This window comes from Passer montanus, unplaced genomic scaffold (genome assembly GCF_014805655.1).
Source record: "Passer montanus isolate IOZ18808 unplaced genomic scaffold, ASM1480565v1 scaffold18, whole genome shotgun sequence".
NCBI classification, from domain to species: domain Eukaryota; kingdom Metazoa; phylum Chordata; class Aves; order Passeriformes; family Passeridae; genus Passer; species Passer montanus.
This window is the reverse complement of record NW_024365381.1, coordinates 4757706-4785006: the sequence shown is the minus strand read 5'-3', so window position 1 is coordinate 4785006 and position 27301 is coordinate 4757706. Positions and strand designations below refer to the sequence as shown.

The following is a 27301-nucleotide window of genomic DNA, read 5'->3' as shown; positions in this document are numbered from 1 at the left end:
AGAAGATGTCAGGGCAACTGCAATTTTGTAAACTGTAGAGAAAGGTAGATGATTTGAAAACTTGGGAGAAAATACCACACCTTTACTAGGCCCTTGTGGCTGTTAAAATACTAGCTATAGTATTAAATTGCTTCAGATACTTATGTTTTTGATATAAAACATAGGAAAGGTCAGCTCAAATCTAAGGCCCTGGCTTCAAAGCAACACAGCTCTACTGAATTTTTAAAATCTAGATACAATCCAAACTTAACGGCCAAATTAATCCCTGGCATAAACACAGCCCTGTGCAATTTGAACATTTTTTAGCTGATTGCTGCTACTGGTCTTGCCACAAGTTCCTGTCAGGTAGCAAGGCTTATGCTTATTACACTGAACTTTATTTCCCTGAAGAGTTCACAAAAAGGGGGCAAACACACTTTCACTTCTCTGATATGTAGTTCAAGACCACTGCAGCAAGTGAATTGTCAAAAGTTTCAAACCAGTTCACACTGGACTGCTCGAATTAATTCAAGGTATGCTGCTGGTGGAGAAATGTTATGTCATATGGAAATGCGGTAATTTGGTTTCCTAAACTGTTAGTTAATCCATACTTTGGTCTGGGTTGAGGTTTAAGGGAACATGATGTCAGTATGTGCTTAACTTGTCCCCTTTCCATTTGGCAACAAGTGCACCAGAAAACTTTCTGCGTAGCCTCAATTCCCTTATTGGGAACAGAGCATTTACAGGTGCCCAAATTGAGGTACCCTAGGAGTGCAGTGCTATGATAGGTGCTTTTAGGACAGCGAGAATGCAAAAATTAACATTATAATGGTAACCAGCATAACTAAACCAAAGCCATATACATCCAATGAAACCTGGCCCAATGGAATTGTAAAGGTATAATTAGTTTTTCTTACCACTTAACATCAAAAATAAGTGAAGGGGAAGAATAGAAGTGCTTGAACAACATAAGATCCCTAAAGGGCACATGCTCTGATAAAAACTTTCTGCTCAGAAAAATGTGACTAAAGCTGATTTATGAATGTTTTGCACCTTACATGATCAACTCCACACTTAATGCATACAAAAGCCCACAATACCTTTTAAGACTATCTTATACTGGCTTTGAATTACATGATACATATATCCAAGATGTGGGTCAATGCAGAACTAAGAATGCTGGCTAGGCAAAAATCTTGCCAAGTCAGAATTTTCAGAAAATTTTTTTTTTTTGTTATTTGGAGAATAAGGTTGGAATGGTGAACTCCTTAGTTCAGTGTTACCAATAAGGAAAGAACAATTTCCAGGAGAAACTGTGCACTGGGAGAAATTAGATTTACTATGTTTCATCTTGAAAAATGCCAATGAAAGCAGAAAGAGATTAAAAATTTGGAACATCAGAGTTGGGCATTTCTGTATTATCAGGAAAATTATAGTCCAGGATGTGCTTCTTGCCTTAAATAGATTGCAATAATTCTTTGATATCTACTGGTTCTATCATTTATTTCTTTTTCTTCTGGATTCCTTACCTATATTCAATTACTGATGTAAAACTCAGTCTATATACAATTTCTCAAATCAAAATTCTGTATTGCACTTCTATAGTAGAAGTCTCTCCTTGGCCAAGGCTATCACTGAGGCAAGATTTATCAAAAATTCATTTTTCATTGTGGTTTTCAAAACATTACATTTTGAAGGGCTTTTTACAAACCATCTTTTATCAGACAACATAAAATATGCTGTATTTCTCTTGCTTGTTTCAACATAAATCAACCCCAAAAAAGTTTCTTCAGCTCTTTACATTGTCTGGCCTTGTTCATTTGTAAGCCTGCAAGTTTAATAAAGACTACTTTCCCTGTGTAGGTAGAATATTCTATTTTACATGGAGGGAACAAAGCAAAGGAAAACAAAACCTACATTTTAAAAGCAACACTATATCTCAAAAAAAAATATATATTATATGTTGATGGGGAGAGTGTCCTGTAAAGCAGCCAGTAAGTGCTTTGGAAGACACTGAGAATATTTCTGGGGTTTATACTGAAAAATAAATCAGGATTTTTCTATTAACTTTAAAACCATGTGCAACTTCCTTAACACTGTACATATTTGTGAAGGTCTTGAATGTGGTGAGTTCTGTCCATGTATGTTTTCCAGGATGTCTTTCTTTCTCTCAGCTTTAACTTTTCAGTGCCTACTGAAACCCAGTAGTTTAGTCAATCAGAGGTGTAACAGGAGGAGAGAAATTAAGGCACATTTAGTAGTTCACAGGAGAACAATATTGCTTTCTGGAGGGAAAGATGGAGTACTGCTAATCCCTTAGAGTTCTTGCTACTCAGATCTGGGGAGTGAACTAAGGAAAAAGCCACTATTTTGATTCAAGATAAGGCCTTTTCTCAGTTACTTGCTGCATCATTAGCCTTTTTCTTGATCCCTCATTTCTCAGACTTTACTCTCTTTACAGACAAAAAGTAGATGCCATCCTACTCACAGGTGTTTTTTCCTGAAGTGAATCATTAGTTTTTTAATAAAATTCATGATGGATGTCTATGGCCTCAATTATAATGACATAAAATAATTTTATGTACGACCAAAATTTTTTAATCTTGCTGAGTATCCTATTGCTAAGTTTAGTCAAAGGCCACTGATAACAAAGGACAAAGTAGTCTGCTCAGCAAAAGCCAAGATGACTGTTGGCTGACTTATTCAAGAACAAACACTCAGAACTCATTCTTCAGACAAGGCCTAACTCCATTAGGCTGTCATAGCACCTGTCTAACTCTCAGTCATGTTAATGAAGTTATCCATATGCTTATAGACAGGCACACGCTTAAGTAAACTGCTAAATCAGGGAGAGCAAGTCTCAACAGTCTTTGGCTCATTGAGGTTCTGGAGGGTCATGTTTGCATAAAAGCAGTTCTGAGGAAGAACTCTATTCCTCAGCCACACGACTTTCTGTTTATTTGTGTATGTCAAAATTCCAGCTTAAATGTAATTTCTTTTCCTCTCCAAAACCCAGAAAGAGCGCTGGTTTGAGCATCAGTTTGGCGACAACAATTCCTTTAGATTTGAAATGTGATATGATAGTAAAGCAAAATTAAAGATTAATCCAAAATCACTTTATGAACCTTGTCTGAGGTGTGTGTTTCCTGCTGAAATCCAGCATTATATTAATTTTATTTGATTGTGCTTACTGCAAGTATTTCCTACAACTCTACTCAGGAACTTCAGGTTTTCCTCTTTCGGAGAACTAGTCCAGGACACCTAATCTGTAGACTTATTAGTCATAAAAAGGCAGCTCCTAGAATGTCCAGCTGAGATGCAAAGCTCACTGTGTGCCACATCCATGTAGTAAGTGGGTCAACTTCGAAACCCTCACATACTTTTATAAATACAATACACATATCTGTTTTATGTTCATGGATAGCTTTGGAAATCTGTCCCCTAAAGCATTCAACCACCTGACAAGGTTGTAATAGTCTGCACAGCCTTTCTGATAATAAGTATCAATAGTGAAGTCAGGAAGTGGATTCAGCATGTAAACAGCAGACAGATACCAGAATGTAGCACTGAGAATGGAGCTGTGTGCTTCCACAGAGGTGTTCAACAGTAATTAAACACTGAAGCAACAAATTTGAGCTGGTGAAAAAGTGCAAAAGCTTGTTCTTGGAATATCATACTAACATATTTTTGTGACAACATATTATAGCATAAGATAAAAATGTATAAAAAACTCACTAAAATATGTTAGGTGGAAAAGCATTAACATAACGTAAAAACATTTTATAAAAAAATTTTTCTCCTAAATATAAATACATTTTGCTGCTTCATTCTCTGGCTTTCCCAGAAAGTCACACTAAGTCCCTGTGTAGGTAATCTAAGCAAGGCAGTGGTTGGGGCAAATTAAGATCACATTTTCAAAGTACTTTTATTTCTTGAGTCTCTCCTTCTGATTGTTTATGTTCCTGGTTTGAAGTCTGTTGAGGTGAGCTGCAGTTTTTCCACAGATTTCAATTTTGAATTTTGAATCAGTCCTGAATTAGCACTTGATATAACCAACTCAAAGAGCTTTTGTAGGACAACGCATAGACATATGGCAGTTTCCTACAAGGGAATTGCAGCAGTTTGTGTCCATCTCTTCCTTTTTTTCATGTGTCATGACACAGAGATAATAACAAATGACTGAAAATATCTACAGTAACACTTGTACCACCACAAAGTTGTTACAGTCCTCAATACTCTTTGCCAGCATAATAGTCTTCATCAGCAAATGAAATCACAGAGAAACATGTAAGCCACACTACAAAACCCGTACCAGACACAGGTGTTCTATCTTGAGCTCAGGGCTCAACTGTTTTATGAACATTTACTACAGCAAATTTGGGGTGTATGAAACGTTTCTGCTGTGTGTGGTGACTTTAAATGAACAATGTGCAGTAGTAACACAGGATATGCCACCAGGGAGACAATACAGTGGGGAATTATCCCCACAGACTCCTCTCCAGCAATGCCCCTCCCCATGTGTTCTTGACGCTTGGTCTGTAATAGTCTACTCTGACCCTGACCTTGCACAACAACTTACTTCCAAGAAACAGTCATTTAAAGGGATGCAAGGTACCTGTAACATTAATTGTTTCAGTGGATACTCAGTACCTTTTGCTTACACTGGCATGCTCAGAAAAGGGCATAAAGATTCTTGTCTCCGTCCACTGTAAAACATGCAAAATATATCAGTGTCAGATAAATCAGAAGGTGCTCTGGCATGCATGCTTCACTTCTGCTGTGAATCTCAAGATTAAGAAAAAATGACCTGGCAATGAAGCAATGACTGCTTTAATCAATTTGTTTACTTATAATCTTCAAATGCATAAAATAATTTTATATAAAGGAAAAAGAAAGAGGATGCATGATGTTTATTACTTTTACCTTCCTTCAAGGTCCAATAGTTACTGTGCCTGCAATTTATATAGTGTAAAGTATAGAATCATAGAATATTCTAATTTGGAAGGAACCTATATTATATAAAATTTTGGGAGGTTCTGATCTGATGACACTCCTGCTTGTCCCAAAGTAAATGAACAGAAACTTCGTTGTCATTGAGAGGTTTTACATAGTGCAAAACCAGGGGAAATCAGACTTACCATTCCTGTGATGGCCTAGAACTAGGTCACTGGATCATGACACTCAGAATCATAGAATCATAAAATTGCTAAGGTTGGAAAAGACCTCTAAGACAACCAAGTTCTATTGTCAACCTAGCACCATCACCATGTTAACCACTAAACCATGTCCTCAAGTGCCACTTCAGCACACTTCCACCTCTCATTCTTTTGTTGGCCTTTGTTTCTTTCACTAGAAACCAAAGTGAATTGACTGATATCCCTCTCCATGGTGTTCCCCTCATCAGACAGATGATGGCACTTGTTTACAAATGAGCCACGCATTACAAAGAATCTCAAGTTCATCTGCTTAATAGGAAATGTGTCTGAAAGAAATCTCTTAAATTAGCCTTGGATTAAAACTAAATAGAGCTGAAGTAAAACAAAATGCAGAGAAGTACATGTATTTTCTCATCACAAGTGCAAAAAGTTGTTTTGCCTGCTGCCACAATTTCTGAGGTGTACATCAACATTCTTCTCCTTTTAAAACCAGGGATTCTAATAACTTTTATTGAAACATGATCATGGAGATACCACATTCTACCATATTCTGGTTTAAGTTGTGCTTCCCCAACACAGAATGTGGGTTTGCCCACAAATGTATTTGAACAAGAGTCAGTCATTTCAGGTGTATGACTTTTCTGTGCACACTGTAGAGATAAATTCATTCTGTATCTCTATATTCTGCCCTCCCACTTCCAGGGGTCATTTTTTCCCCTCTTCTTTCTGATTGCTGAATTGCATTTCTTTTTACTGTCTGCAATGGTAAGAGATTATTTATTGGGCTTTTTTGAACCCTTTTCTTTCCTCCCCCCTTTCTGAGGGAGGCATTAACCTATACAGTCATGAGGACATTGTAATTTTTCCATCTACCACTTGGTAAAAAGTTTATCTTATGGATAAGAAAGTATTTCATGTGCCAAAATATTTGCAATTTCAGCTCTAAGTTTTAGTCCAGTTCTTACCAGCACTTGCCGAAAGTCAAATACCAGCATTTGTTTTGTGGCTTGTAAAACAAAGGTGAATCTTGGAATACACATCATACAGTGAGAATTAGTTGTTATTATCTTTGGTAGTCCCTTAGGAGAGACAGCTAACTGACTGGGTCCTGAAATTGAAAATGTCTATTTTTATTTAGGAATTAAATATATGAAATAAAAAGCACAAAATGAGGACAATAATATTTTTGTAGATTTTTTTAAAGCAGTAAATCCACACTTACAGGAGAAGAAGATAAAGGTATTAAGAAAAAAAAAAACCTGACAACAATAATCAATTAAATATTCTAAAATAAAAAAGAGAGGAGAAAAAAATTATCTAATTCAAATGGTGAGGTAAAGTACTCTTTTATGTTCCATTTTCACGTCCTGCAGGAACAATAACATTCTTTTGAGAATGAAAACTGAAATCTAGACATTTTTAGCTCACAGGAAAATATGTGTTTTGATTGAGCATTTATATGAGATTAGAATTCTTAAATATCAGTCTAATTATCCACATAAAAAAATAATCTTAGAAAGAATTTTGAAAAGTTACATATGAATAACATCTACAGAACAAATTGTAAACCAGGCTCTAGTAATTGTAGCTAGTGCAATCAGGCCCTCAGCCATTATCAGAATTTCAATCAGAAGAAAGTAAATCCTGTGAAGTGTAGAGGAATGGATATATAAGTAGCTAGATACTTTTGTTCCCTTTATTGTCTAATTATCTCAAAAACAATAGAAAATGTATGTCAAAATAAGGAAAATGAGAGGTGAGACAGGAAAGAAAAAATTATTAATATTATTAACCAACAGGAAACTGAACATCAGATAGACTAGGGGTTTGGTTATTAGTGAAACTGTAGGAATAGCATGAAATACACCTCTGAGGCATAACAATAGCAGAGTTTTGTTCTTTGTGTTTGCTCATTACAATGATATGTATTCATTACTGACCACTATTTGCTATAGGTTTTGATAATTTCAGTGCTGGATGTTTCCCTGGCTTCAAGGAGGTGTAGGTGCAAAAGGAGTCAGTTCCAAACTCCATTCACTCCTACTCTTTATTTATTTACTTGCTTCCGAAAGAACAAATCGTATACCTTTCCCTTCTTTTCATAATCAGAGTCATCACCTACTACTAATTGGTTTATACACGTTAAGAAAGAGAGTAGGCAACAGACTCAAAAACCAGACACAATTCACTCAAAGTCCTTCACTCCATAGTCTCTCCTTCCTTTGTACTGCCATCAAAGAAGAGTAAAATAAAAATCCATAATTTTTTCCAGGTTCACCACGGTGAGTCTGAGTTTCTGTCCCCAAGGATTTTGCATTATATGTTTGTACTATCCGCTTTACAAGCAGTTATTTTAGTAGCTGGTGGGACCTCCAATGGCAGACTCTCCCCTACTCTTGCTGAAGGATGACAACAGTGATTTATTAGGTCTTTCCTTTTCGTAACTACCATGATACTGTAATGAGCAAGTATTCACTTCACACTTCTCTTCCTGATAATCTACTGGTATAGATCTGTGGTTTCCTTTTAAAGTCTGGTTCATTAGATGGTATAAATGTGTGTAGCATTTTTAGCTGTGGTTGAGGAAAGCAGGGAATGTTGAGGTTAAGGTTTATTATGACTGTCATGTTCAGGAATGGAGAGCTATATACTATTTCTGCTCTGAGTGTCTGCACATAACTCCAATTGACATTGGAGTTATGCATTTGTCTGAAAGCTGTTTATCATTTTGTGAGTACTTTCTGTTTCTAGGGGTGATCAGAACAGAATAGATCTGAGTACCAATTATTTTGAACCTCCTTGAAACTTTCTGTGCAGCTTGGTTAAAGACATGATAGCATATTACTTTACTATATTTTACATAGCAACAGGTAATGGTTCTGTCCCTAAAACCACAAACAGAAAAACATGAAAAATATTCAACAGTGTCATTTATTATGTAGAGGGCACTATACAGTTGCCCTCCCCTGACACTTGAAATACAAGTGCTTCATAAGGGAATAAACCCCTGAAAGCTTGGTTGCAATTTACTTCTTTACTTCCTGCACACAGTAACAATGATAATTGAATTGAAAAGCATTTTAAAATTCATAAATATATAAGTAGCCATTATCTAGTGGAAAACATATGTCTGACTATAGGACCTGATCCACTACTCAGTTACTCCAATTTTAAACTAATGTAACTCGACGGTAATCAATGAGGGGGCTGTTGTGCAACTGAAGTAGCATAAGGTAAATAACATTTTTAGTACATGTGAGGTTCATTTTACTTAAAAAGACGGCTAGCATTTTCATTGTGTGTTTATTTTGGGAACCTCAAACAAAATACCCAGAAAAAGAGGCACTCAGAATAACTGGGTACTTTTAAAACCTGCTTCTATTATGACTGACAAAAAGCTGGGAGTATTTAGCTACATACTTTTGTTACAGGCGGAAAAACATGCTGGGGTTTTTCCTTTTTGTGGACTAGAAATTTGTTTTCAAAGTAACCAAATGTAGTTGCTCAGTAATCTAATATGAAAGCGATTTCAGTTAGAATTTGTTTTGATGGTTAAAACAAAACTTCATAGGTTGGTTAATGGAAAGTGAACAGGATGATCTTTATATCTTCATAAATGCAAACAGTTTAAGATCAGAAGGAGGCCATTAGACTCTTCAGCCTGAGCTATTTTCTCTTCAATTTAACTCAAATTATCTCTGCACTAAGCAGACTTGTCTTTGGCTGAAGGGTTTTTTTTTTTAAAAAAAAAGGCATCCCACCTCAATTTTTCTGAAAATCATTGACTCCTGAAGTGTTAATCATTACACTGTGTATTAGTACAGCATGTCTGGAAAGCAGAATCAGTAATTTACAATGCTAAGTTTATATAAAACCAACAATCCTCCCCTGCTATCCCCCCCAACTCCTGTGCAAACCTAGCACCATAACCTAAGGGATGAACGTAAGAGAACACAAGGCTCTAGTGTTATTTTCACCCTTCTGATAGCTAAGCTTTTTGTGGAGGGTCTGCTGTGGAATTTCAAAGACAATAAGCAAACTTGCACCAGACAAATAAAGTTGCATTCCTTTACATTTTAGATGTGAGACATAAAACAGATACAGTGCTGTTCAATCCTTTATCAAGGTGACACAACCCCAGAAAGGCTTTGATGCTGTCTATTGCAAATCTCATGAGAATTTGAGTAGGAAACAAAATCTGATTAGTTTGTTTGACTCGCCTTTCTAACTACATATATTCAGAAAAGGCTTCTGTACAATTCTCTTCCCCTCTCTTTATTGTGCGGTTTGCTTTGTTTGCTTGAATTTAAAACTGCCATTACGTGAAAGTGTTGCAAGTATAAATAATTTAGAAGATAACTCTGTAGGGATACTAATAATAAGTCCCTGCTTTTTCTAATAGCTACTCATTATTGTTCTGAGAACTGGCATTCAAGTTACACAACATCACCGTGTCACAGATATTGTGGATGTTGACAATAAAATAATTTTGACATCTTTTTAATTAAGTGTACTTTCCTTCTTTAAAATGCCCCTTTTGTTTGCAACTGATTTAAATTCTCTAAAAATACCCACAGGCTTCTTGAGTACAGAGATTGATGGACAGGCAGATACATCCATCTGGTTTTATCTATCTTAAGTGTGCAGATGTAATACTTTTCCCCAATAAGAAGCCACAACGATACAATTATCTATCAATGAACATTTACTTCTAAGGGAAATCTAATCAGTTAATAGAAGTTAAGAAAGATAAATGTACAAAGGTAATAAGTGGTGCAAACTCAAACAGTCCTACTCTGTTCACTCTCATTTAAAGAAAAGAAAAAGCTTTTAATGGGACTTCTCTTACTTTTACCCCATCATTTTATAAACTGCTTTGCCAACCCTTCACAGCAAAATAGTAATTTCAAGTAGGCTAACATCAAGCTCAGGTTTTATGCACTTGGTGGTAATGATAGTGATAGCCCTTTCAGACTTAAGTCCAACTGTTGAGTTTTTTTTCCTTATTTTGATATTTTTTGTATGGTGTCCAGTTAATGAATAGGCGACATCAGTCTGAATAACTGTTGCTTAGAGAAATCAAGCTCCTTATCATGCTAACCTCATCCTGGGATCTTTTGAAAAGTCATAGGGCAGGCAAGCACTGTCTAAAGCAGTCATAAGCTATTGCCTACTTCATGCTCCACACACTACCACAGAGAAGATTAAATAACTGATGCCATGTAGAGGCCATCCTCTCACAGAGATGCATGCTGTTTCAGGACTTGGTTCTTTGGACTATATAATGGAGAAAGATAGTGATTATAGATAATCACAAACTGCTCAAAGCTACATTTTAGGTTTGTGGTTTGTTTGGGCAATTTTTTAACAAATATTGCAGAGGTTTGTCAGTATTGCATTGATATCTTCTGTTCCAAAGTGTAGCTGTGTTATGATGATTCTCAGGTAAAATGATTTTGATGTTAAAGGATACATAGCCCATTCAAACAAAACAGAACTCAAGAACCGACAGGAAAGTATCACTTTAAAATACTGTGGAAAGCTTCATACTAATGACTACTAGAGTTAAAATTACTCATGAGATGGAACAAGCCACAGCTGCAGCTACTGCAGATTGCTTGGCTAACAAACTAACAGTAAACAGAGTATTGTCTAAATGAAGTTCATGTTTAGTATCTATTTATATATATGGGTTTAAACATGGCAAACAAAATTGACAGTGAACCCAGAGCAACATTAATCTATCACACATTCTTAAATATGAGTTTTACTTCTTGATACTCCTCACACATTCATTCCCACTACCCCAAACCCACATGTATTTCGTAATGTTTCTAGTGTTCTTTTTCTCACATCTTCAGTGTCCACCCCTTTTTCTATGTCCACTTCAACAAAACATCTCTTTTGCTTCTGCCTTCATCTCTTCCCACCTTGACAATTGTAGTCCCCTTCTCCCAGGACTCTAAGTCACAGCTCACCATCCCTTCTTAATGTATCAAATGCTGGCGCTTCACACACACATAAAAAAAAATCACCACCTACTTTAGGCACTTCAGCAACCTTCCTCCCTCCTTTTCTGGATCAATTTCAAAATTCTTTTCTTTAAAAAAATGTTGAAACATACTTCAACATAGTATGTTTCAACCCCATTCTCCTCTTTTCTCACTTTGTCTAGTGCTGTCCTCCCCTCAGTTCAACAATCTCAGTTGAAAAATATTTCCTTTCTACCATAGCTCCCATCTAAAGATCCTTTCTGTATCTAAAGAGCCTTTCTGTATCATTGGCTAGCCATATATTTTCTCCTTTGCCTGTACATACCTCTTAATTTCTCTCCATGGAAACTGGTTTGGGACAGCATTCATGAGGAAGATTAATACTGTATGGCATGCTTAAGCAGTTATTATAGGTCTGTGCTATATTGGGAAAAAACAGAGCATGATCTTGGTAGCACTTGGAATAAATTTGGTAGAAGGATTAAATAGGGGGTTTTCGTCTGGATGCAAAAGATGCTCCAAAAGATTTTCTTTCCAGTTTTTATCTGTTTTTTTTACTACACTTGAAAATTAAGTGCAGGCACCTATCTTAGCTGCACACCTTTGCATTAGATTTGTCCTAGCAATCAGGTACATGGAACTGTGAAATTTGTGGAATTTCACATTATGATGTTTTCATATTTATTCTTTTATAGACCCTAGTTTCTTGAACTAAAGGAATAAAGGTCCTCTAGATTTTTTTGTTGTTGTTGTTTTTGGGGTTTTTTTTGTTTTTTTTTCGTTACTGGGAACACATGTTATCAGGCATTAAAAATTAGGCAGCTAACTGGACCACTCATTTCAAAAAAACTGATTAAGGGACATACATAAAATTTTACAGCTGGATTTTTCAACTCAGACTTCTGTCAAAACCCTTTTAGAGCACTAATTTTTTCTTTTCCTGTTGACCACTATATTTGTTTTTACTTATTTCACTGACCATAGAGCTGATGCACGTCCTGAAACATCTCAGAGAACTCAGGTGAGACACCACAGGCTATGCTGTCTTAGGCTAGAATTTACTAGGATCAAAATATGTGGCATTACTAGGGCCTGCTAAACTTCATGTGATTTATAAAGATATAAAGCATAGCTTTTTTCATTAGAATGATGCTAAAAAATTTGTAGATGATACTATAGTCACACTGGAAAGACTGATTATAACAACTGGGGAAGAATCAAGAAAAGGAAATGGAAACTTAATTCTCCTTTACTAGTCAATCTGTATGGGTGTCTGCATTTGTAATTTGTAAGTTTTCTTCAGTTTGAACAATGAATTCAAATAAAAACATGGATTTTGTTCCATTTATAGTTAATTTCTTATCAAATTAATTTTTAAATTCTTCTGCATGAAAGTACGATGCTGAACTATTTCGTTTGAAGATGCTGCCTGTGAATTTGGTGCATTTTTTCTCTTTTTACTGTCTTTTTTTGTTGTTGTTGCTTGTTTGTTTTACATAATATTTCTATTGATCTTAAATTTTGTGTTTCTTTCAATGGTTGGTTAAAGACACTGTAAAACTTGGCTTGAACTTCTTATGAAAGAGTTATTATAATACTGGCTTATGAACTAATTAAGCCACAATAAAAGACCTGTGTAGCATATTTTACAAAATATTTCCTCATAAATATATATGTATCTGTTAGATATATATCACATTTGTGTTGCATATGACACAAACCCTGCAATCTTTAATTTAAGTTAATCTTTAGCTTTTGCAACCTCTGAATTTTCCAGCATCATCTAGTTATTATCTAGTCCCAAGAAGCTTAAGAACTTTTGGTCTACACACACTTTTTTCCACTGCTTAGAATGGGATATAATTGAGAAATTTGGAACTGTAACCCTAGCAGTACCATAAAGTGAGATATTGCTCTGTCCATGGTTATTTTATTATATAAAGGACCTCCAGGACAGAGTAGGAACACAAATACATATACAATGACAGATAGGCAGTAACCTGTTCCACAGCAATGCAACTTTCAACACAAGATCAGCCTTGCCTCAAGGGCCAAACTTCCCCAAAGGGGAAGGGCCAAACTCAGCCAAAGTTCTTGTCATACATCAGCCATACCAAGCTTTACACAAAAGAGTCAAATGGGGTAGAGGGAGTACTATCCCCAATGGCTCAATGGCTAGAAAATTCACTTGTTAAATAGAATATATGTTTGCAGGACTTCTCTTTGTCTTGATTTAAATCAATGTCTTAACTGTTCCAATTGAGTTGAGTTTCTCAGTCAATGGGCTATTGAACATAATGCTCCATCTTTACTCTTCTTCACTATCATGCCTTTCTTGTTCTTCTGATTTCCAGTTCTTTTGTGTATATAACGACTAGTCATGAGAACAAAATTAATTAAGAATATGGGCTTGACTGTACAGCCTCTTGGTTAAGACTCCAATTTCAGATGTGTGAAAGTTAAGTGCTGGTTAATTATGGCTGTAAAATTGCTTAATTTGGGTGGAACATCTTCAGAACATGAACTGAAAGGGCTTTGTTTACTGTACTGACTCTGTGGGTGATTCAGATACTCTTTTAGAATATGATGGAGCCATGCTCATGTCTGTGTTCCAAACCAAGCAGGAGAGGGAGGTAAAACTTGATCTCCTTCTTTCCAGATAAAAAGTCAAATAATAATGGTGTCAGCTAAAAAGGAGAGATATTTATCTCTGTTATTATAAAGGCAAAAAGGCCTGTCCTAAGATGTCTGTCTTAGGAAGGTGTCTGTCATAGGTATCCTGACGGGACATAAGTGTCTGACTCAGAGACTGAGCATGGTTACTGCAGAAAGAACTGGCTGTTAGGAAACACAAATACAAGACAGCAAAAATGATGGTGGGATGGGATCTTAAAAAGTAGACATCTACATGCCTAAAGAGCTTAGGTATTTTCAGTGTTAAGTGAAGGCTTTTTTTTTTTTTAATCAAAAAAATGTAGTTAGGTATCTAAGTCCACCTTCTGGTGATTCCTGGAACATCTAACCAGAGACAGAAAATTCCTTGAGAGCAGATCACCTACAATTTAGGCATTAATGTCAACACCCATTTGCTAGTATTGCCTTCTAACTCAGAAATTCACTGAACATTTGGAATGAGCTTTTCAGAGCCTTTGATGATTTTGATAACAGAACTTGATAATTTTGAAATTTGCCTTATACATCTGAGTGCTTTACTTGACCAGGATGAAGGGACAAACATTCATGGACATGTCCCTGCCATTACCAGTTTTGTGGGCTTAAATGCAGGTTTATACACATATTCTTGGATGCCTTTACCCCTATGTAGTGTAGGAGCAATTAGTGAAATTCTGAAAATTAAGCCTCAACATCCTATCAGTCAGAACAGTCAGAGCTAATATTGAAATCCATCAGCAACCAGTTATTAAAATTATGTAAGATCACACACAGTTTCCAAACTGCTCTCATAAAGAAAGAAAGGTAAATATTAGATAAGTTATATAGATTGGGTTTAATTTCATGACAAATATCTCAATTGTATGCAAAAAATGAGCTAGTGGAACACAGTACAGAACTAGCCAGTTTTGACTGAAGAAATGCATTTCAAGTTTCTTTCTGTGGTAGGATTTAATTTTCAAATTAGCTACTTAAGTGGCAATGACTGCATGAAAAAAAAAACCTCCAGCTACCCATCCTTTAATAAAAGAAAGAAAAATACATTAGAAGAGCTCTTCTTAGCTGAGAAAGCCAACAACTGAAACATGGTGCACTTGAGCACAGCTTCTCCAATACTCTGCTCTGCTCATAAGCCAGCTGAGTACTGAAATCAGGAGAACCCAGCCCTTCAAATGTTTTAGAAAGAGCAAACACTCAAGGTTTCAGTCCTTGCTTGTTCGGAAGACAGAAGCTTGTTCAAAAGAGCAGAGAGACAAGAAATGGTGTAACATCCACATATATGTCCTCAGTCACAGCATATCTCACCATCTAGGACCCTTGCAGAGCACCAGCAAGATTTATCACTGACTTGCAAGCTGTACTTTGCAATTATCTCTGGGCAGCCAACAAGGCAGGCTAGGGAGCAAGCCTGAGCCCTGGAGAGATGAGGGTCAGAAAATACAACAGCCTGGAATATGGAGTGATAGGCTGAGGAAACAGCTCCACAGAGTTTTTAGGTTTTTCCATCCCAAACCATTTGGCTTACAAGTAAGACACAAGCATCCATGAAACATGCTCATATGTAACAAACTCTTAAAAATATTTTCAGAACATTTCCCCCTGATTCATGTGGAATACAGAGGACACAAGATGGGATGAGAGATAGCAAAAGTTTCACCAGTATGAGACTGTATATTTACCTCTTAATTTTAACATACTTAATATACTTGTCCCACACTTGTTCTGCTACTAGCTCATCACTGTGAAGCATGTATTCCATAACATGGCAGGCTGCAGTCTCATGGTGTGTATGCTGTTGACACATTTTTAACTACTAAGACACTAGACCCTCTGGTTTGATGAAGTCTTGCCACTACTATTGTAAAAATTGAAGGGAAAATATTTAACATCTGCATCTACAGGAAGAGAGATTTACATAAGCAGAATCTCCAGTACCCAGACAGTACAAAGAGCAAAACACAAGGGATATCAGCATGTAGATATTACTGAGAGGTTATTAGGTGTATCTGGATAAGAGCTATAACTTGGGAAAGGGGGAGATGTATTTATACATAGTGTATTATTTATGCCCATTACTTCTAATTGCCTAACTAGTTCTCTTTCCTCTCACGTATACTTTAGTACCCACCAACCAAAGAAAGATGTCTACAGCTAAATATCTGCCAATTATTATGGACTTTTGCTTAATATTCTATTGTTCCACTGACAGCACAGTTTTTAATATATCATTTTATACTATCCTGTACATCATCATTTTCCTGCCTCCCTTAGGGCTCTGGCTGTAATAGTTCTTATTTATTTGCACAAGCTAACATATATGCAAAAGATCTTGTAGTCATGATGTCGCCCCCACCACCCTCACCTCTTCCCATCTTTTTTTTTTTCCAACCCTTTTTCATCTGTTTTTAAAGTTACAGTATAAAGAAACGTGAACACAGCATGCGTGTGGACACAAACCAGGGTCAAACAGCTTCTCTCCTCTTCAGCAGCGTTATACTGCAGCCTTTTACTGTGCTCTGTAGGTTTGGTTTTTTAGCTAACAAACTTGAAAACAGATCATAAGGAAAATAAAGGAAAACCCTCTTGCTATACCAAGGGGTGAGGCAGGACTTTACTTGTGTAGTAACAAATCACCTCACAGAATCTGATCAGCACCTTCTAAAAGAACGAATGGAGCATTGACTCTGGGCAGGCAGTGCTGCAGTCTGGTTAGTTGCATCAAATGCTATTTCTTACTGAGTTCTTGTTCCACCAAATGCTTTTTTTGAGGAGACTCTGCAGCAGTATAAGCTGGAGGTTCTTGCAAGTGCATCACTATGTCTGAAACAGAACAGACATCTTCAGGATCCTAGTTTTCGAACTTTTAGTAGTGTGTTTCGATAAATATATTTTGGCTGTGGTTTTTTTTTTTTTTAAGTGGGCTCTTTGGATCCAATTTCTTGACATTCCCTGGTTGACAGGTAGAAAAACACACGGTTTGGTTTTTTTTCCTTCAGATTTTAATAACAATGAAAAAGTGTATAAGCTTCGTGGTCAAGACAGGACAGTGGGTACAAAAAATAGTTATCTTAAGGCAAAATTTACTGTTAGGGAAAATGGAACATTCCTTCTGAACTCACGAACTGGTAGTGCATGTGCAGGTTGGTTGTAGATGGTTGCTACAATAAGGCTTCTTTCATACAGGTGTGTTTATGCCCCAGGCTTGCTGGCCACAGTCCATTCCATTTACAGAAGCTGAATTAAACAATAACTACCGCATTGCAAAAAGAAGAAGGAAAAAAAAGGTGAGCGTCAAAGGAGATGCCTGAGAGCTTTGTTAGGGCCAAGAAAAACCCTGTTGCAGTTGTCAGAGCTTGTTGATGTTGCAGAGAATGGCACTTTTTTTTTTCTGCTGGATTTTGTGGTTCTGCCTTAGGAAAGAAAGTAAAATAGAACGGAAGAACAAAGTCCTACTCTATAAATCAGCAGCTGCTCCTTGCCAGATCAAAGGAGTGACATTTTTGCTCCTGGACTACTTGTCCACTTTAGGTGCTTGACAGACAGCTAACAGCTGGCCTGTTACATAGTATAGGAGAGTTGGGCTACATCTTCTTCAGAGTAGATGACAAGCTAATCAGAGATACCCATAGCACAGGACATGTGAGTGCACCTTGATCTCTTCAAACATACCCACTACATAATTGCATAAACACCTTTATGCATTTTTGGCAAGTTGCTACTTAGGTAGTTTCCACTGAGATGCAAAAGGGAGAATTAGTGCCTTAATCTTATTTGATCAGGGAAGTTAAACAGATGTTAAATTTGTTGACAACTCTCCTTTTCAGTCAATATAGTGTTGATTTTCAAAAATTAATATGTTAAATATTGGACAGTTTAAAATAGGTGTAAAGTATTTGAATGTGATATTATTCAAAAACTACACTTTGGGTTTTCTTAAGTTACCTAAAGTGAGGTCCCTCAAATCCTGATTGAATTCTCAAGACTGTTGGAGTCTAATTAGTTTTGAAAATCTTTTCCTAGGAGTTTAAGATGACAAATTAACACATCTTTAAATGCATGAGTTACTTAAGATTTTAGAGGAGATTTGTTTTCTACCTTTAACATGAGTTTCTAAATGCTAGCAAATCAAAGTGCATGCCAAATTAGCTGAAATTGTATTTAGCATCTCCACAAGACATATGTATACAAACATGGAATTTTAACGTCAGTAGTAAAAATTTCAAAGTGATTCAGTTTCTAGTTGATTCCCATCTGCAATAAATCAAGTACAGGATGAGGTTAAATGCTATGCTTGTGTCTATTGACTTTACATTTTATCTGTAAGATATGAATAGCTAAGGAAGTATGTCTGTTTGTCTCCTCCCTTCCTTTCAAGTATCTTTAAAAGATCATTTTTACGGTGCGTGGTAAAAAAACATATATGAGCAACCTGATGGCGCTGTCAAAAGAGGAACAGCCTCGTCGGGCGTGTGTTCTGCGGTTTCAGGTGGCACGCACCAAAAGGCGCTTGTTTCCCACCAGGAGCCAAGGGGGAATAAGGAACGATACTGTTCCGATTAGGTGGAGGTTTGCTGGGAGCTCCTGAGGAAACCTGTGCCCGCGGTGGGGTGCGTGCAGCGGCGCTCCCCAGGCACACCGCGCCGGCCCCGAGCACGGGCGGGCCGGGCCATGGCGCGGCCCGGCTCCGCGGGGGCAGCGGCACCCCCGGCCGGCAGCGGAGCTCTGGCCCCACCTCATGGCGCCCTGCTGCACAGCGGGAGGCCTCCCCTGGGGCCACCCAGGCTGGACCTCGAGGCCAGCCCAGTTCTGCGGCCGGGAGCCATGGTTCTTCCCTGGCTAGCGCTGCTGCTGCCGACCCCATGGAACGGCTGGATGCGGCCTTGGCGCGGGTCTGTGAGGGCTGCGGGGCTGTGAGCGCTGCGGGCGCGGGCCGGCGGTGCTGCGGGGTGCCGGCGTGGTGGGGAGCCCCATCCGCGGCCGGAGCCTTTCCTTCCCTGCCGGGCAGGCCCCGCACACAGACCCCTGTCCCGGGGCAGGCCCCGCACACAGACCCCTGTCCCGGGGCAGGCCCCGCACACAGACCCCTGCCCCGGGGCGGCTCCCCCGGCTTGTGCTGCGCTGCGGGTGCTCCCCGGGACAGCCACCACGGCTTTCCTCGGCGGAGCCAAATGGCTCCTCCGCGCTGCCAAGGAGTAATCTGGTAACCGAGAGTTACACGTTGAACGAGGTGGATTTTCCTCTGAGGTGAATAGATGCGCGTCTTGCCAATTCTCATGATTTTATCGCAAGGCTCAAGTTATTTCATGTTAATTCGAGGTCCCAGCTCCAGGAGACAATGGTTATGTGAGAATCTTATCAAGTAAGTTTCTAGATCTTGTGGCTGAGAAGAGCGTTTTAAAAATGTGGCGCAATGACTGAAAAACTCGCAAAGTAAACACTGGGAAGAGTGCTGTTTAAATTTCTGATTTTTTTAGGACAGTCTCACAGTTACAGGACGAGCAAAATCATGATTTCCAACAATTGGCAGCTCCAAATGGCAAGACGTATTTTTAGGAAGTCGAACATAAACGTGGAAGATGCAGCAGAAGTCTTTGGGATGGTTAGCACCCACCTCAGGCTGCCTCAGGCACCCAGCTAAATTGTTCTCTTTCATCTTCTGGAGTCTTCACCAAACGTAGATGATGACTTAGGTCCTCTGAATCACACCTTTGACAGATGTGAGGTGTCTGAATAAGCTTTAGAAAGCCGGTGTAAAAAGTCCTTATGACCCCCTTCTCTAACACGGCTGTCCAAAACTAGGTGAGGCTTTGCCAGGGAATAAACCTGCCTGTCCCTCCTGCATCCTCTCAAAAGTAATTGCATAACTGACTCCATTTCTTAATATTCATGACTTAGGGAAGCCTTATTTAGATGGCTCATTTCCAGGTGACTAAGTCAGCTTTTTTAATTTCCTATAAGGAATGCAGCAAATATCAGTTGGTAACCAGGTGTGGCATAGATTCAGTGAAGCATAAACAAGGGCTTTTTCAACTATTTTTGTACATACACATACTGCCTAAACCTAATTCTGTCAATTTAGAATACATAGTGGAGGGAGAAGTTAGATAAACTAAGACAAATAGATTTTACTTGCTCAGATTAAAGTTTAGGTTATAGACAAAGACCGCTGTAAAGGCAGGGGGTAGATATTGATAAAAGTGTTTCTGCAAATTAGTATTTTCTAATGCATTCTTTCAGACTGTTCTGAGCAGCTCACAACTTTTAAAATTATATTTTCTGCTTGGCAAAGAAGTAATTTTCCAGGATACTTAGGAAAACATATTTTGTGACTCTTTCATTGGTTATTTTCACTTCAAAATTAGGGCATTCTTGGGCAGCAAGGGATCAGTGTAGCATATGCGCTTGAGCTAAACACTGACATGTGCATAGTCCAAATACTGAAATATCATTTAGGCAAGGATTTATTTCCCCATCCAAGGTGAAAACATTTGGATTACTTTTTAGAATGCATTCTTAGACTCTTACTCAGCAAAAACATTGAAGCAGGTGCTTAGACCCCATTTATTCTTCAAGCTCAGCTCCCATTTATGGAGATTTAATAAGAGTTGAGCTTCTCATCTACACTTGGCAGGTTTCTGAAAAATCTTGCAAGAATGTTCCCCTGGGCACCTAAAAATTTTTTAAAAATAATTTCTTTTATTCAGATGGCAGCAAACAATTCTAGCCCCAAATTAGTGTTGCTATTGTCATTACTTGTATTTTTATTATGTCTGTGACTAAGTCTGTGACAGTGTTCATTCAGTACTTCTGTCCTTTTCAAGTCTAAGAGCAAAAGCGTCTTGGGCTAAAATTGAGTCAAAACTTTTTTTGTCATTAATCCTCTTAAAGAACTGATTGTGAATTCATCTCACAAATTTGTTTATTTCTCTGGTTTTCACATAAAGAATTGAGAACCGATTTATGCAGTGGCTGGTTTGTTAAATAAATTCAATATTTTAGCACCTCATTTTCTGGGATAGATATTTTAAGTGGAAATCCAGATTGAAGACTGACACTGAAGTTTTGCGTTGTACATGGCGGCTCCATGTTGTTCCTCAGTTTCTCATGGGGAGCAGTCTACGCTGCCAGGGTGGGAATGGTTCAGTTTGGCACCAGTTCATCTCAGAGAAGATATTAGAAATACAGACAAGTGATGGGAGGTAAATAGCACTCTCTGCTTGAGTTCAGATGAGGCCCCCAGTTGGGAACGAGTTATAGTTTCCTGAGCATTCATGTACTTCATCCTTCTGAAACAAGATGTGTTGTGACCTTACACACTTACAGTGAATTTTCCATGATAGCCATAAAGTAAAGCTGAAGATTTCTGATTGCCGATCAGTACAGTCACTAACAGTTCATTTCAAGAACTGATCTTAAGCAGATTCAGTTATGATGTGGTCATGGTGTTTCAAAATGTATGTACGCTATATATAAAAAAGACAGTAGAAACAAAATTATTTTTGAGTGTGCCAGATTTGAAGAAGCAGATTAAGAGATCACTATTTGCTATTTACTCCCTTTGCACTTTCCAGAAATATGTCTCTGTGATTTTATCAGAACATTATTTTATTATAAGAATAAAATATATTATGCAAATTGGAATTTAACGTCATTTGATGTGACTTGAGATAAAATATGATAAATATATAAAGAAGATTAATTACAGGGCTTCCTATAAAGTACAGAATGCATATTTATTTTGGACAAAGAAAACCAAGTCTCTGTTTGAAGAGATGTGATTAAATGCATATATTTAGATTATATTGTCATGCTAATTATCAATGGTAGGAACCAATTAGGACTAGTGCTACCAAATCACCAGACTAGATTGCATATTCACTAGTGCACCTTTATTGCTCTACTGGGTTTTGCTGTAAGCAGATAAAAGTGAAATCACTTCCTTTAAAAGTCCATGTTGTTGTACATTTTGAGTCAGATCTTGCTTATTTGTGCCTTCATGAACTGTCCCGCAAAAGTAACCAGAACTACTTGTGTGAGAAAGACAGACTCTGCCTATAGGGAAGAGATGTGGCTGCTTTAGCTAGCAATTAAAGAAAAAATACAAGATGCAAAAAACCTTTTGATTCAAATGGCTATTGTATGAATAAGCAAGGTTGGTAATCTGTCATTTGCAAAATGCTGGGAGTGAGTTTTTTATTGAGCCTGCTATGTCAATGACATGTATTTCTCAGCATTACACACCTCATTTATCATTCTGGAATGAGGACCAAATACCATATGAATGTAGAGTTTGTGAAGGTATTGCCTCACAGCCCTGGAGGCTGATGACCCCTCTTTATCTACGCAGCAGGTAAGGCACAAACAGTGGCAATGTGAGCTCTCTTTGCAGTCCCCTGCCAGTGTGCCTGACTGTGAAGCTGGGGGAACAAAGGAAAGATAGCATATGGATAGCAGATTGTAGGAGCGCTGAAAGAGGACTGAGGAAATCTATGTTGGGTGTGTGGCTCTGCCAAAGATCTCTTGTATGACTTTGGCCTTGTCACTTAATCTCCTTCTGTCTCTGTTCCCCTCTGCAAACAGGGAGAAGGCGTCTCTCCTCTCCCCCAGGCTTTGCCTGGAAATCTGTTCAGACTGAGTTCTCTTGGACAGTGTGCTTGTGAAGCATGGGGTGAAGTAATATTGAGCTTCATTGGGTCCTCTAACTGCTGCTATCATCCAAATAATAGGAATTACTATTAACAGCAGAGAAACAAAGAAGTCCATGTCTTTTTGATAGATTTTACTCATCTTTTCAGGCCATTCAATCTTTGGCCTCTGGGTGAAGGGTATGAACAAGGTAAGCAATTAGTGTCAGGAGCAGAGCTGTGAATTCTTCTTTTATAGGGTTCCAAATAATATTGAAAACAGTGGCATTGGTGTTCTCTTTTTTCATCTGTCTCTTAATGCCTTTTGAAGACGTTTGTGCCTAAATAACATCAGTGTTTCTGCAGCACAAACTGAAGTGCTGTGCAAAAGGCTGTATTTTGCTTTACTTTGGCCCTGGATATGGCTCTCCGAGGGATTCAAAAACAACCCTCAAAAAACGTAAAGGCTTGGGCAGGGGCTCTGTTTTCTACGTCTCTATTATGCACTGTGCATATTTATGGGGCAGTATAAGGAATAAATAATAATGCACAAATGCTGCATTCTATGCCCTTGTCTACCAATTGTGCTGATGCATTACATGATGTAGCTACTGCTAGTGAAACCAGGATTCGATTGTTAGCTTCACCTGAAATGTATGTCTGTTTTGCACCTGCAATCTTGCAAATATAAATAATTTCATGTGTCATTTTTCAGACATACCCACTGGTGGGTATAACTGATGCTGTTTATGAACAAGATTTTTCAGAGGAGCCACAGAAATGGAATTTCAAAATTACCTGGATGCCTAAAGCCAATCCTGTTCTCCTATATCTTTTCAAGTATACATCGATGTATCTTCTCTCTAGATTAAGTTGTTGCTGGTCTAGAGGACATTGCTTGCACCTGCTGTTATGCAGATATGCAAAAGAAAAATGGAGAAATAATGAAAGCAGAAATCAAGCCCAAGAGCTATTTCTCACAAGTTTTAACTGGAGAAATTGTTTGTTTGGTTGGGGGTTTTTTTTGTTTTGGTTTTTTTTTTGGGGGTTTTTTTTTTTTTTTTTTGTTTTTTTTTTGGGTTTTTTTTTTTGGTTTTTTTTTTTTTTTTGTTTGTTTGTTTTTTTTAGGAAAACAAATATGGAGTACTCACTTTTAGGGCTTGAGCTCCCATTTCCAAAACAACTAGTGAATTGCCTCTAGGTAGAGTTTGCAGTGAAAGACTGTTTTTTTTTCACATAAGGCCACACTCTTCCGGGAGTGAATGGCTGGGCAAGATGGGGTTTTTAACACCCGTCCCAAAGGTTTAGTCTGTCGAATATGTAAGCTTGGAGCACAGTACCCCAATCTCTGTGCTCAGAGGTAAAGCAGATGTTACCTGAAACCCTTAAGGATGTAGAATTTTCTTAATGCTCTGCCTTGTTGTGCGAGCCCATTGAAAGAACACTTCAGAGGGCACCCATTTCTTACTAATGTAAACTTTCTGAGGAGTATCCAAACATATGACCTCTGGGTGAACCTTTAACCTTCCCCTTAATTATTTGTTTGAAGACAGTGTGGAGTTCTCCTGCTGAGAGCCAAGGCCCATAATGCTTCGCAGCCCTGTGAGCAGGGGTGTGTATGCAGGGAAGTGAAGAGGGACATAAATAAGGGGACCACCAGATGTAAATAATAAAAGTGGTTGGGGTTTAAATAAAAAAAAAACAACCAAAAACGAAAGAGCAATTTGGTTTTCCTGAAGACTGGCCTGATTGAAGAAAAGGGGTTAGTAAGATGGAAAGTGTGTGCGTGTGTGGGGGGGTGTTTCTGTGATTTTTTACAGGCCTAAATAAGTGTTCATTGCATTCTTTAAAACCTTGCCATCTGTATACACCATTAGAAGCTCGTAGGAGAAGAGAAAACAGTCTTATCAGGCTTTCCTGTTAATCTCTATTGGCCTTAACTTTAGCTGATAAAAGGCGTGCTGGATGGAGGAGGTTCAGGTCAGGCTCCATTTGGTCAGCACAGCAACATTACTGGAAAGTAACTCAGCAAATAAGTCCTATCGGGGACCTTTGTCTCTGAGGACGGAAACACACTTCAAAATCACAGAACTGGCAGTGATGCCTTCACTGTGCCACAGTCAGAAGGAAATAAACAAATATATTGACTGTGTCTGAGTTTTTATTTTAATAGCTGAAGTCATGACTAATTCTGAGGCAGGATGACATTTCTGACAACTGAATGGTACTTTTCCGAAAGAATAAAGAATGTCTTTTGGATGTAAACAGAAAGATGCAAAAGAGCCCTTTAGTGTTACTTGTAGCATTTATGCATCTGTCTAATGAAATTTCCACCACTGTGATTACAGGAGATGCAATCGAAGGTGTGCCACCGTCCTTTATTATCTGCGAAGGAATTTAACCAGAGGGTGGGAGGGAGTGAGGGAAGCATGACAAAAGGCCTTGCAGAGTTGATGCTATATAAAGGCTAGCAATTTACTAAATGAGCAGATGAACTTAGTTTTCAGTTAACTGACTGAAAGACTTTGCTAGGCGTTGGATCGGGCCCAATGGCAATTATTGGAGGCTGTTTTGGATGATGGGCATGTTAGTATTTCTGAAGAGGATTAAACGCTAGTATTCGACTTCATTAGCACTCCTTAAGGGTCACCAGGCGAAAGCCTGAGCTGTGAAATAGCACACAAAACCTGCACGAAGGCTCCAAAGTGTTCTCAAACACAAAGAGAAGGGACAAAAACAAGTGTGGCTCCCGAGTGATAGAAAATTGCCCTGTTTTCAAAGATATTTTGTGAATAGGCAAGTTTTGAAATTATTTTAAGGAAATTAATTTAGCTTAGCTTGTGCTGATGTGGATTGCTGCGCATTAGCTAATAAGAAATATGCAAGCACTTATTTTTGGATTACTAGCAAAATTAAATCCAGGCTCCGCAGCCAACTAACTGCCTTTACCAGTGCTCAAAAGCCTCTGCAACCACCCCAGTTTGAGATTAAAAAAAAAGGTTATTTTGGGCCTAATATTAACCACATGTACCTGTGAGTGCGGGTTTCTAACGAGTTGAAAGGTGCCTGAGTTGAGGGCAGGCAGGCGGTCGCCTTGCACGGGGTGTCCCCGCTTGGACACAGAGGTGGCCCCCAGCTGGCACTGACCTCCAAACGACCCTTGCCTTTACAGGCTCCAACTGCAGGAGTTGTAGAAGAGCAGAAGTCTTTCTGGGCCGGCACTTATTGCTGCTGCGCTGGTGATAAAACTTCAGACAGCCTAATTGATGGCTTTGCTGACCTAACGATACCTTGTGAAAGCACGGAGTGGCAAAGCCTGGTCCTCATTTATGGCCAGCTGCAAGGAGAGCTGGATCCCTAAGATGGAAAGGGGAAACGAAAGTCTCCCAGCCTGTGAACTTTAACCACGATCTGAGCCACTTAGAAGAAGTTAAAGAAACAATTGTCTTTTAACACAAGTTTTCGGTCGCATTTACTTATTCAAAGCCTTCTGGCAAATCCAGCTTTAAGCTGGCTAGTAAGATAAGCGTGTTACCAGTTACAATTTCTGAGCACTTAGAGGAAAATCCTTTAAAGTGAAATTATACTCTTTTTAAAAAGCAACGTGAAGCAAAACACATTTCCACAGCACGCTAAAATCCTGTCACTTTTAAAGCAGAGGTGTTCTCAAAACAGAGAAGCAAGCTGATGAAAGGACTTCTATTCTTTGTATTCTGTTGCAGGTTTATTAATGCCAGAAGAAGAATAGTACAGCCTATGATTGACCAGTCAAATCGAGCAGGCAAGTTCCAAGTAGTATCTGTATTCAAGTCCCACAGGCGCAAATCCTCATCAAGTTATTCTTCAGGAGTCCCATCACCTGGTAAATAAATGCTTCAACCAGGCATTCTGGGAGATTATTTTTTTTTTCTTATGTCCCCAGAATTCCGCTGTAGGAAGCAACTTCGCTAATTGGTGCTAATTGGAGATTTCCCACCCTGACTCTACTGAAACTGCTTTTTATTTTCTCTCTGAATTGGTAATTGGGTACAAGTAGTAGTGCCACAAGCAGTTTGTTTGACTGTGAGCTCTTGAATTACTCATTGCTTGTCTGCATCCAATCAGCAGGACAATCTCATTTTCTTGCTACCCACAACTCCTTGGTGTATGCATTGCTTTTACTTCTGGAAGGCGAGCTGTAAAACTCATTGTATCCATTCATTTGCTTTGACTATTCACAATATGCTGCTAATGTGGCGTGGTACCATACCGCCAGAAAATATTAAAATATTATTACTTTTGTTTAAGAATGCACCAGATATGCTCCCAGTGAAACATATGATTTTTATAACAATACCTTTTCTACATTTCTATTAAAGCATTTAGAATATGTAACACTTTACACAACAACTGGTACCATGTTAATCATTCCACTTTCTAATATGCATTTCCTCAGCATACAAGGGAGTTGTGGTTTCCTAACATGAGGTTATGGGATAAAACTGTTCTCCATGTGGTGATGACTGTTGTCACTAACAAAGGCTTTAACTTGATGGTGATTTCGCCTGCTGCTTCACTTTAAAGGTTTTTGAAAGGGTTATTAAACCTTTGGGAAACTCTTCCCATGTACCATTAAATTTCTTTTTCATTAACAGGTAAAAAGGGGGAAAACACTAACTCAACTAACCATGCAAAACATTTAGCCAAATGCAGTGTATACATAAATAGGAAAAGCCACATCCAGAATTTCCCTACTCTTTCTAGGGTAGGTGAGAGTAGTTTTATAAGTTTTATTAAGTTTCATCGTAAATACCCTATGTCACAAATGCCAGATTCACAACTTTGTGTAATTAGAGAGGAACAGAATAGGTACTTACTTCGTTAAGAAAAAACACAT

The 27301-nt window shown here is 38.2% G+C and overlaps 1 protein-coding gene across 9 annotated transcripts in view; it reads left to right on the top strand.

Moving 5' to 3' along the window:
- Positions 1-27301, top strand: part of MEIS2 (Meis homeobox 2) — a 173186-nt gene that overhangs the window by 140462 nt on the left and 5423 nt on the right. For 6 of the 9 annotated variants that reach the window (XM_039705357.1, XM_039705355.1, XM_039705354.1 and 3 more), the window contains one exon: positions 26148-26206. In XM_039705357.1, coding sequence (XP_039561291.1) covers positions 26148-26206 — 59 coding nt within the window. Of the gene's footprint in view, positions 1-26147; positions 26288-27301 lie in introns of all 9 variants that reach the window. The other 3 variants (XM_039705352.1, XM_039705349.1, XM_039705350.1) reach the window with 1 other exon arrangement.